The sequence below is a fragment of the Gallus gallus genome, chromosome 2 (assembly GCF_016699485.2).
Source record: "Gallus gallus isolate bGalGal1 chromosome 2, bGalGal1.mat.broiler.GRCg7b, whole genome shotgun sequence".
Lineage (NCBI taxonomy): Eukaryota > Metazoa > Chordata > Aves > Galliformes > Phasianidae > Gallus > Gallus gallus.
Window position 1 is genome coordinate 60,981,502 of NC_052533.1, and position 12,120 is coordinate 60,993,621.

The window sequence follows — 12,120 nt, forward strand, 5'->3', positions numbered from 1 at the left end:
GATAACTAAATGATAGTTTAGAAACTACCATTAGCAGTTTAATGTGGGAGATGTCTGGTGTGGGAGAAAAATAATTCATTATGTGTAGGTATGATAGTGATTCTTCCCTTCAATTTTTTAAACAATTTTATTAAAGGTATTGATGGACTGAGAGAAAGACTTTTTAGCATATTTTGCCATGAAGCACAGGAGCAAGGGGATCTAATTTCTGTCTTCACAATCCACCAATACTTTTAAATATTTACAATCACAAATCATTAGGGTTGGAAAAAAACTCTGAGCTCATCTAGTCCAACTGTCAATCCATCCCCACCATGCCCACTAAACCACATCCCTCAGTGCCACATCTGCACATTACTTGAACACCTCCAGGGATGGTGATTCCTCCACTTCTCTGGGCAGGTCATTCCAATGCTTCTCCTCCCGAGGCAAAATTTTTCCTAATATCCAGGCTGAACTTGCCGTGGCACAGCTTGAGGTCTTTACCTCTTGTCCTTACTTCTAAGCGGTGTTTTATGTTGAGTTGCACTGAGGTGATTTCTGGGACTTATATTTTAATGGGAGGTACCTTGTTCAGTGAATTCAAAACCCATCACCGCTTTCTCTCCCAACAGCAAGAATATTGGCGGTTAGTGGAACAGAAAGATAGCCATGTAGCAGTGCATTGTGGAAAAGTAGATACCAACACCCATGGGAGCGGCTTTCCTGTGGGGAAATCTGAACCATTTTCTAGGTAAGGTCACTGAATTTTCCCCGTTTGTGTGACCAGATGTAGGAACTTGCTGCCAGCAGTGCTGGCTTGGTAGCAGGGGCATGGTGCTGATGTATGTTTCCCTCTGTGTCCCTTTGAACAGGCATGGGTGGAACCTCACAGTCCTTCCTAATAATACAGGATCCATCCTGCGACATCTTGGTGCTGTGCCTGGTAAGCAGGATTCTTTTTCCGTGTTTGTCCTATGGGCCCTCTAAAAGTGGCAGTGTAGTCATCAAAGCCTTCTCTCACTGTTTCCAGTCCTTCTGTTGAGTAGTTGCCCAGGTAGAGATGGAGTTGTAAGTACCAGTTCATACTTGTGGGATGGAAATCAGGTTTGTAGATAAAGAATTAATGAACAGTTAAGACCATATACCAGGGAGGAACCGGTTGTACTTGAAGTGTCACTGTCTGTTGTTGTCAGTACATCGGTGTTCTTGTTTTGTGTCGGGGTGATGAAAGATATACAGCTTTCTTGTGTGCAGAACTGTACAAATGTTGGGTAGAGCTGCACACAAGTTTTTAAATGAATTGTTGCAAGTGTCACGAGCTCCAGCTCATCTCTGCCATTAGAAACATTAGCTGAAAGCAAAATCCAGACACCTGTATAGATGTTGAGCCTGGACCGTGCCAGTTGGGAAAGAGGATTTATGTTTACATGTGTGTATACACTTGACACAGTGAGGCAATCTGCTCTGATCAATAGCATTGAGCTTGCATTATGGATATTTGTAAATAAACTAAAGGATAAAACTTTTTGCAGCTCTAAGAAAATAAATATGTTCAAGGGCACTGTATTCATCTGGTAGATATTTCAGTAGTGGAAAATGCTGGTGTCATTAAATAAATTATTCTTTGTGAATTATTAATTCTGATAGGCAGACTGAAAACAGCTCACAGGTAGAAGAATTTCAACTGAAATGCCCTCAAACTGTCTGTTAATTAGAAATTGCAATTACTCAAAGCTCATTTCCGATCTCTGTTTCAGGAGTGACAATTCCTTGGCTAAATATTGGCATGGTCTTTTCTACCTCATGCTGGTCTCGAGACCAAAATCACCTTCCATACATTGACTACTTACACACTGGTGCTGATTGCATTTGGTAGGTATTACCACGTTTTGTTTTCATGCTCACTGCAGTGGCTCTCTGTAGGCTGGTGTTAACAGCAGTTTGTGTAGTACCTTTTGTGTGAATGAAAGTCATCTAGAAGTGTAGTCTTTGCGATTGCAGATTTAATGAAAAACATAGTATAAACTAAATGTTAAAAACCCTCTTTCTTGGAAGAAAAGTTTTGGTTCATCTTCCATGATCTGTTCTGAGATACTTAGCAATAAACTGTTTCTGCTTGAGATAGGGTTCAATCTGTAGGAAGTTTTCATGAGATGGAAGCTAGCATGACAGCTAGTCAAGGTAGGCTTCCCTTAGGCTGACAGAGAGATACTTGTCCAAGCTTGCCAGTTATCGTTGGCAAAGTGATTGAATTCGTACTCTGACTAAACAGCCACCATTTTCTTATTTTACATAAAACATCAACTCTGTATCTACCAGATCCCTAATATTTTCTATTGTGATTTTTTTCTTTCTTTATCATATAATAATCGTTAAAATGATGCATACATCATTCCAGTGCTTAGATGCTGGCCAGTAGTACTCAGGTGCTAGCTATGTTTCATATGTTGGAAACACTTCATACAAATGGACTTAGCACTCAGCTTACAAATGGTTATGAACGTGGTGATCCTTCCTGTATTCAATGCATATGTAGTGCTACAGATGATGATGAATTAGATTTCGATGGAAGTACAACAGCTGCTGGAGGAATTAGTGGAAGCAGGTGCTGATGGCATGTCACGTGCCTTTTTGTGACATTCCCATGATAATGGTGTTATTACCCAAGAGCATCATCAGTGAGAACAGTGAGCGATAAGCAATATAACTGTTTCTTGACCAGAAAAAATCAATTAAATGGGGAACAAAAGTTACTGAAATGCTGACCCCTCCGAAGGTGAGAAGCTGATTGCCTTTCAACAGTTTCAGCAGTTCTCTAGAACCCTGAACAATGGGAGCCTTTGGCTCATCGAGCAGTGTGACAGGAGAAGGTCTGCAGGGCCTGAAGTGCGTGTGCTGCCCTGCTGCCACACTGCTTGCAGAGTCAGCAAAGGCCTTTGCATGCAGGAGTCCCCATGGAGTGGCAGTGTCAGCCATTCTTTGTTCACGCGCTAAGTGTGTACTTGGTCACCTTTAATGCCCGCGCTTCTCAGCTGGTGCTAATGTCAAGGGTGCTGACCCAGCTGACTCTGCATGGCCCAGAACGAAGGGTTCAAAATCTTGTTAGAAACATTTAAAGCTCTTTTATTTCTCTAATTTTGGCTCCTGCTACATGTGCTAGCTCCAGGACAGGGTCCTTCCTGGCTCCCTGCGTGGCTGTCACATGTGAGCAGCTGCCCTGTGAGAGAAGGAAATTTTTTCCTTGTCTGCGTCCTTTGCATAGGCTCTGCTCCTGGGGTGCTGCTGCAGGAGTACCTCTCCTTAAATATTTAAAGAGCTGTTCTCTATGTGATCATACTAAGGGATAAACACTGGATTATGCTGTGAACTTGGAGGCTTCTGTCTCTTTCTGTCATGGGCATTTTATGGCTCCTGTCCCTCTTCTGTGAATCAGGAATCTGTAATCTTTTATAATAATACACTATCAGAACAAATTGTAGAGCAAGCTACATTATCCTCAACCATAGGTGAGTCTGTTTCCCTCTGTGACATAGGTATAGGCTTTAATGACTGTAAAGTACAAAGAGAAAACATTCAAGATATCTAGACTAAGTTCTGAGGTAATTCTTCGTGCTGTGCTTGTCAAAAAACAGCGTTTTGGGGTTGAAAAGATTTGAATGTAGCTGGCCAGCATTTTAGGGGAGGGTACTACTTCTGTTTTTCCAAGCCAAGAAGAAAACAAAAAAGCAATTCGCGTGTGGAAGTATACCCATCATAGATGGGTTAACTTATATACAGACAGCCTCGGATGTACTTAGAGTGACTGCTCACTATTCTTCTGTGAGGCTGCCAGGCTGCATTGTCAGGCTGGTCTGCTTTAGGAGGTATCTTCAGAGCCCATTAAAGAGCAAACATTAAAAAGAGAAATAATCCTGTTCTGCCATGGTACTCAGAGGTCTGTACTGGCTCCTCACTTCACATTTTTGATGGGTACACCAAGATTTGCAAGTAAACGAAATGGTAGAATATGCCATAGCTGGAAAGGATCTGAATTCCCTCAGTCTCGCCAGTAGTGAGACTGTACCAGGCATTTCAGTGCTGCTCCACCTCTTCACACCTTTCCATGCATTTTCCTGGGCCCATGGTTTAAGGGACTACAAGCTTGAATCTCTAGGCTGTTCTCACTGTATTTTCAGACTCTAATAGGGTCTGAGTTTGAATTTTAAATATTTTAATCTTCATTAAAATGTCTTATGTAACTAGAGTAATGTTCTATACACGTGCAGCTGTTCTGTTGACAACACAGGTGCTGCAAAGTATTTGATACACAGCTTGTCTTTAAAATTGCTGTTGGGATACGATAAGGTCCTTCCACTGCACCGCTCTAGGATTTCTTAGCAAGGTTCTAATCACTGTCAGTATGTTTGTAAGTAGTAAGTCTATGTGTGCCCAGGCAGTTGGCTCATTAGAGCCTGTGTTACAGCTGCAGTTAGCTGAATGAGTGGATATTGTCATATCTTCTGGCAGTCAGCTTGAAGATCAAGAAAGAAAAATCAAAGTCATCATAAATACAGCGAACATTAATGAGATGTTCAAATCATAGGAAGTACAGCCTCCTATAGATTCATCATATGATGCATGTGGAGTTGATATTAGTGCACATTGCAAGCAAACATCCTGACAAGGTCTGTAAAGTCGCAGAATGGTTTCTGAAATTGGTGGTGAGACCTGGACAAGTGACAAGGGAACTGCCTTCTTTTTCCCCAGATCTTTCCAGATTAATTCTCTTCCACTGCTTGCCAAGTTTGGAATAATGGCTTTGTTGTGTGAGTAGTGTGGGGGCAAATGGACTCCAGATTGAGGCCTTAAAGTTTGAAGTGAACTCTTGATAAGTCTTGATAAATTAGGCAATGCTTTTTATTTGCCTGAGCATAACAAATCCAAATAAAGTAATGTCGTAGATAAAATCTACTGTGGCAGCAACTCAAGGCAAGTTTGGCAACCCCAGGATTTGCATTGTGTTTCTGACCAAGCTGTGCTGCTCATTTTGCAGTGGTCAGGCACCAAGTGCCACGTCCATGGGAACAGGCATTTCCTGGCTGGCCATCAATTAATACCCTTCCAGAGGGGTGCAAGCAGGAGTGGGACATTGAGTAGCAGTGAATTGTCACCGTATTGCATCCCCGTATCCAACAAAGTAGCAGTTCTCCAGATGTGTGGAGCCAAGTCCTGACCCTTCTTTGTTACTTTTTGTCATTTCTGGGGAGGGAGCACAGAGAGGCCCCCAAGTTTGTTGGCTTGAGAGGAGGATGTGCAACTCTACGATATACCCAGTGGTTTTAAATCTCTTGCTGTTCTGGCCGCTCTTAGTCGGGTCTTAGTTTGTTGTAAGGGAAAAGATGTGAGATTTGTTTAGTAAGAAAGGAAAGAAGGCATTAGGCTATTCCGTGTACTAACGAGTGTGATTTGTGGTTTCTTGATTGCTATGAGCAGAAATTGTTTGTGCACACGTCATAAATCATTTGTGATAAAAGAGTACATATATCAGTGCTGAAGAGATGCAAACTTCTGCTCATAATTAGGTGTTCCAGTGCCATTAAAATGCTCATCATGCTATTGCTGATTTTTCTACTCCCATTCTATAGAGTGCTGAATTTGCACTGTTGGGGGATTTTGTGTCCTTTGGCATCTGATGAACGCCATCAGACTGAATTTAAATAAACAGCTTTCCATTAATCCCGAGTGTTTTGCAAAAAAGATCTGTGTGGGAATGCCTATGTTTAATTTCTTTCTTTTAATCAATGTCCTGGTCTAAATTGCCTGTTACTGGGGATCGTTATTTATTCCACAGTAAATCTCTCTCTTTTCCTGTGACAAAACTACAGGTATTGCATTCCTGCTGCGGAGGAGAACAAACTTGATGATGTGGTACATACCCTGCTGCAAGCCAATGGCACTCCAGGGCTGGAAATGCTTGAAAGTAATGTAATGGTAGGTTAACACTTGGGGGAGGTATTCCCAGTTGAGAATCCAAGGGTAATAGAAGACTGGTGTTCAGAATTCTTTTTTCTCAAGACACTGATGCTGTTGTGAAAATCTGGACACTTCATACTGGCCTTTTTTTAATAGGGCTCATGTGTAACAACACTGAAAGAAAAAACAAACATTATGGAGCTGTACACATCCACTTAAATGTTGTCTGTGGTGTATTTGTAATCAGTTCATCTGCCATGACTGACATTTTACGGTAACAGTCATGGATGTGAGAAGTCAAATACTTTGAAGGACTTCAAAGTGGGTTTTTTTTTTTTGGCTTCCCTGTTTATTTTATAGATTGTAATTTCCATTTAGTGCATTTCAAGAATAAATTTGGGAGCCCACAACAAATTCTTTGGCTGGCCTTGTGAACATCTCTAAAAGAAGTGTAAAAGCAAGATAGATCCAGTGACAAGTCTGTATGAAAAGTTCTAGATGGAAAAACAAAAAGTAACGCAGGCCATTTACAGACAGCATGTTTTGGGGGCTTCATGTTTTGTGGCTGTTTGGCAAGTGAAAGTTTAAACTATTGGTTTTAGAACAGACGCGTGTAATTCTCACTCCAGATAACTTAAATTTCTGTATGCGTAGAAGGGAAGAGAGAAAGGAAACTGAGCAGAACTGTTAGCAGAGCGTAGCTTTTCTCCAGAGCAAGTAACGTGGCAGTACCTGGGAAGGAAGAGATTAAACAGTACAGCAAAGTTCTGACTTCTGTTTGTTCATTGCTTTTATGTCTTTCCAGATCTCCCCAGAAATCTTGTGTAAGGAGGGGATCAGGGTGCACCGTACTGTACAGCAGAGCGGGCAGTTTGTTGTCTGTTTTCCTGGATCTTTTGTGTCTAAAGTGTGTTGTGGCTATAGTGTTTCTGAAACAGTGCACTTTGCTACCACCCAGTGGACAAGTATGGGTTTTAAAACAGCCAAGGTAAGTTGAGAAAGGGAGTTAAAATGGATTCAGCACCCTGCCATCTAAAACAACAGCAGAACAGACATTCCAGGACAGATAGTATTGATACTAGTGCGACTATGTCTATTTTTGTGGACCGTTAAATAAAAAAGGAAAAAGAAACCCCTGCAAGGCATAAGATGCTACAGTGTTTTCAGAAAAGCAAGTGAGTTAATAATTGCTAACTAAAAACTTCTGTATATTTCAATAAATCAGAGGGTTGTTATGCCTGCAGACCTGTTTGCAAGGAAGCTTTTCAAAAATCCCCTCAGAGCTACCGGTAATATATTGTATGATGCTTACTACATTTTTTAGGTGATGTTTTCTAGAACCATTAGAATCTCAGGTGCAAGTATCTGGATAACTGTGCTTATTAGCTTTTATGGTAGGCAGAGTCAGTTAACAGTCACAGCTGTATTGCTTGTCTTTCTCTGCCCCTTTATTCAGGAAAAGCTGTTGATCAGGGCAGTTTCAATTTTAATCGACTTGAAAGTTCTTAGGTTCACTGACCAGCCCATCTGATACCAAGCTGTATATAAAACTTCCAATCCCTTTTTCATACAACTATCTGAGATTGACTGTCTGCAGAAACAGACAGCTGAATTGCCCAGGAGTTGGGGTTTTTTGCTAAGTTTCTGTGTTCTGGGACAAACAATGTATGCGGCTAATTGTGTGCCCGACCTCCTCAGATACACTATGGGTTACAGATGCTATTTTGGTCCTGTTTTCTAGCTAAGCCAATACTAAATTATTATTTACAGCTTCAGACCAAGTGGTTAGAAAGTAATTAAATATAACATGCCCACACCTAGGTTTTGGTCCTTTAGAGTTAATGGAATTCTTCCAGCCTGGCTATACTAACTGTATATTAACTTACTTTGAAATAAAAGTTATTTTACTACAGATTTATTTTGGGGGAAGGTGGGAATTGTATATGTGTGTAGGTAAGGAATGAGAATCCTGAACTAACCTTTTGTGTCTGAAGGTATACTACTGTATTATCTTCATATACTGTATTTATTGCTGTACTGAGTACTTGTTCGATATTGTGAAAATGCTACTCTTGTGAGACAGAAACCACTATGCAGCAATTAAAAAGCTCTTCCTGGTGCCTCAGATTCTGAAGAACAGTTTCTTTTGATTAACTTTTAAGAGCTTTGCACTGGGTAGATATGTTATGACTGAAAATCCAGCAGATGCTAATGTATGGTAACCTACCTTGGAAATTGAAGTCACAGCTCTTACAAACTTTACAAGAACCACAGATGTGTGTTTATATCGAAATAACTCTGGAAGCACCTACTACTTTGCTCTTTTCCATCTTTCTTTTCCTCCTCATCTTTCTTCAAACTCTCCTACATTCTCAACTCTCTTAACTCTTGGAAATTCTTCCTTTGGAAGTTCTGCCTTTGCCAAGGCACTTTGCCATTCTCAAAAGCTGACCGGGATTACGCTTTTCAGAGATTATGAAAAGTTCTGTGTAATGAGCAAGATTCCCCCTTTTGGACTGTTAATGAACTCTCTGCCAAACTACTGTATCCCACTGTCTTTCAGCTCTGGACAGCAATATTGACAGTTTTTAGCTGTTTGATATATTAACCTTGTTTTCCCTCTGTGATACTGTGACTTGATTTTTATAGTGACTCTTTATATAACTAAACAATGTTGTTTTACTTCATGTATTGAATGACCGCTAAATCTTCTTTAATATATGCAAAAAAATGAAATTCTGCATCTGAAATTGCATTGATTCCAGTTCATAAGGAGTTGGGATAATCGTTGGGGTAAAGGGACTTTGTATAAAGCCTTGTGCAAAAGGACAGGCAGGTTTCACCAAAGGTTGATTGGCACCAAATGTCAAACCAGGTTGCTGGCTTTGGAGAAGCACCCAAAGAGCTTTTGAGACGTTAAACTGAGGAGAAAGCTTAAGGGTATGGAAGAGTTTGTTTTTTAGTGGTAAAGGGGTAACTCCAAATAAGGCACTTCGCAGAGTCAGTAGAATTCATTTAGGAAACAGGAAAACAGGAAATTGGACTAAATAAATGCCCACTTGTCTGGAGGTGTGGAAATGAGTTGGGATGTGTGGTTTTTGAGGAGGGCTTTGGTAGCACGTGGCCTGCCAGAAACTTGGTGGAAAGAAGAGACTCAGCTGGTAGCATAAAACAAGAAGTGCATAGGAGAGATGGAGCTGGTCATCCCGTTGGAGCAGCATGGCTGTTACACAAATATAGAGGGAGCTTACAGTCAAGTCTGATGGGCCTAATTCTGTCATAAGGATGTAACTCTTGAGCACTGATCTTCCAGTCCTGAGCACTGTGCTCCTGACTGTCCAACCACATGCTGGCAGGGCCTTGATGTGTTTCCCTCTGAGCTTTTAGTTTGGGTTAGGTTTGTGCTTTTAAAACACTACACGGTTATATCACTCCTCAGTTTCTGTCACAGAGCTGGCTTAGCCTGAGAAGACAAGGTTGCCTTCAGATGAAGCAGTAATGGAGGAGGCACTCCAGAAGTGCACTTGATGTCCAGCAGTAAGTGGTATGGCCTTAGGACTTGGCTTGACTGCTCTGAAGTCAAAACGTCAGGCTTCACAGGCACATCCTCTGGGTGTCGGAGTCCTTAGCATTGGTCATACTGCTGTGCACATCCGCTCCTCCTGCTTTGTAGTGCTCAATAGCACAGACACAGAGTGTGTCATACAAAAGGAAATGGAATAGGAAACACAGCGACAATGGAGATGCTGGTGTCTTTCCCCAGCTAGATAATGGTGGTCATGTTTGGTGTGAGATACCAGAACTGAAATGGCTTCAAGGAGCAGCTAGTCAGGAAACCCATGTGAGGAGAAGCTGCCATCTCATTTCCCAGCAATGTTGGACAAACCTTTGGTGGTTCAGAACATCGCCATCAAAGAGCTGCTCTGTGATGGTGAGCAGAGATTACAAAGCTTGAGAGAACAGTAAAAACTGAAATGTCCGCTACTGTGGTGTTTCATTTCAAAAGACAGCCTTGCATAAAATCAAGGAAGCTTGTTAAATTGAGAATGCAGCAATAAGGATCAAGTGTTTGCATGAAGCATAGAAATTGCTTTAAGATGCTCTATTAGAGGGTCACAGCACAACATATGCACATTGCCTAGCAAAAAAAAAACAATTTCAAAGGTCAGCCCCCCCCACTAAACTTGGCATGGCTATACGCTATAAGAAGTCCATTTGAAATAGGACAAAAAACTCCTCTCTTTTGTGTCCAAAAGTTCAAAATGCAAATAGCACAACTGCTCGCCCGCCCAGAGCTCTAGCAGGATGAATGTAAACACAGACTAATGCGGGCCAAAAAGAGATTCTAAAGAACAACTTGCTAAAGGCAAAAGGAAAAGAAATATATGAAAGAATGAGAAAGGGGCAATCAAATGCAGCTTTTGTAGAGAGTTCATGCCCTCCAGGCCTTGAAACTTTTTGAAGGATGTATGGACAAAAGAGATTCAGTTGACAGAATCTGCTAGTGTTCCTGCAGGATTTTTGGTGAGGTTCCTCAGAAAAGGCTCTTAAAGAAACTAACCTGTCACACAAAAACTCAACTGATGTAAGGATAAGCAGAGGATGGGGACACGTGATCAGACCTTGTTGAGGAGGGAAGGCTCTTGCTGTGTCCTTCAGGAAAACCAGTACAGTTCAACACGTACATAACTGAGCTAGAAAAGGATCTTTTATACTGAGGATGTTAATGTTCCTCTAACAGCAGAAAGCAGTGGGGTGTTACAGAGAGATTTCATGCGACTGAGTGATCTGCGTACAAAAATGTTAGATGAAATTCAGTGTTGATAAATTTTATATGACTTTACATGGGAGGAAGAAAATAATCCTAGTTTGACAGGCACAGTGAGGGGGTCTGAACAAACTCTTGTGCTGAGGAAAGAGATTTTTGGCTTCCTGTGTAACTGTCAGCACAGTGCTCCCAGAGAGGTTTAAAAAAAATCTATATGTTAAGAATTACAGGAGCAGAATAGAAAACAGAGTAGAAACATTGCTCTGCCACTGCATAGACTCACTCTTGGTGTGGCCATGGGTTGAATACTGTGCAATTCTGAATCACTAATTGCAGAAAGAAGAAAAGGGAACTAGAAAAAGTACTGCGGAAACTGATGATTAGAGGTTTGAATTAGCCCTGTGTTAGATAGAGGAGCATGGAAAATTGATGACCAAGAGAAGCAGATGAGAGCAAGACCAAATGAAATGTGGCAGGGAGATGACTGTTACTATGCAAATGTTCAGCGTCTCTCATAATATTAAATAATGTAATTAAAAGAAATGATTAGGCAGCAGGTCAAGACCAAGCAGAAATCTGTTTTTAAAATACTTATCTGTGTATTTCAGTACTGTACGGAAGAGAAAAATGTACATGGATTCAGGAATTCAGATTAAGGCACAGATGCAGTGAGTTGTCACAGAACAAATGTGTGTGGCTCAATGCATTCCCTTGTAGTGGCATTCTGCAACTGGCCACTTTTGGTGGCTGTTGTTAAGCAGCCCCACGCAATGTACAAAGCAAATCCAACACACAACAAAACTCCCGCAGGTCCCAAAAGTGCAGCTGCTCCAACCCCAAGCTAGCTTTGCCAAAGAGAACACACTGTGGAGAACGCTTCTCTTACCTGTGAACATCCTTTGGATGCTTTGGGGTCAGCAAAGGTTATTAATTTATGTTAGGATAGATCTCGGTATCATTTCAATGCATGCAGTCTGTGCTCTTTTAAAATGGTGCATTGGTTCTGACGAAAGAAGTACAAGAGTGTGTGAGAGGATTACGACAGGGTTAAAATTTTGAGGTTGAAGATGAATCTGTTTGGTCTGTGGGGAGTGGGTGCTGAACTAGTAACAGAATGGCACCTTCACATTACACTCCAGCATTAGTGTCATTTGAAGATTCTCAGGCTTTATAAAACAACGTATGCCTCTTCAGACATAGGGAAACTTCAGGCTTCTTCCAGTTGCAGAGTAATTCAAGTAATTTACCTACATAAGAAATACAAGAAGGGCTGAAGCTACTAAAATCACTCAGTTCACTTCGATGGGGACCAAAGGCCAAACTTCAACAGCTTCTGCAGAGAGCAGCCGGTACAAGGCAGAACTCAACAGAAGTGACGCTCACTCTTCTGCCAGTTGTCTCCTTTCCTTGGCATCTGC

General features: G+C 41.3%; 1 protein-coding gene across 3 annotated transcripts in view; it reads left to right on the top strand.

Annotated features, from left to right (window-relative positions):
* Positions 1–12,120, top strand: part of JARID2 (jumonji and AT-rich interaction domain containing 2) — a 206,418-nt gene that overhangs the window by 186,329 nt on the left and 7,969 nt on the right. For all 3 annotated transcript variants that reach the window (XM_046924133.1, NM_001012862.2, XM_046924134.1), the window contains exons 10-14: positions 615–733; positions 855–925; positions 1,740–1,854; positions 5,847–5,952; positions 6,740–6,922. In XM_046924133.1, the coding sequence (XP_046780089.1) occupies positions 615–733; positions 855–925; positions 1,740–1,854; positions 5,847–5,952; positions 6,740–6,922 (594 nt within the window). The remainder of the gene's footprint in view (positions 1–614; positions 734–854; positions 926–1,739; positions 1,855–5,846; positions 5,953–6,739; positions 6,923–12,120) is intronic.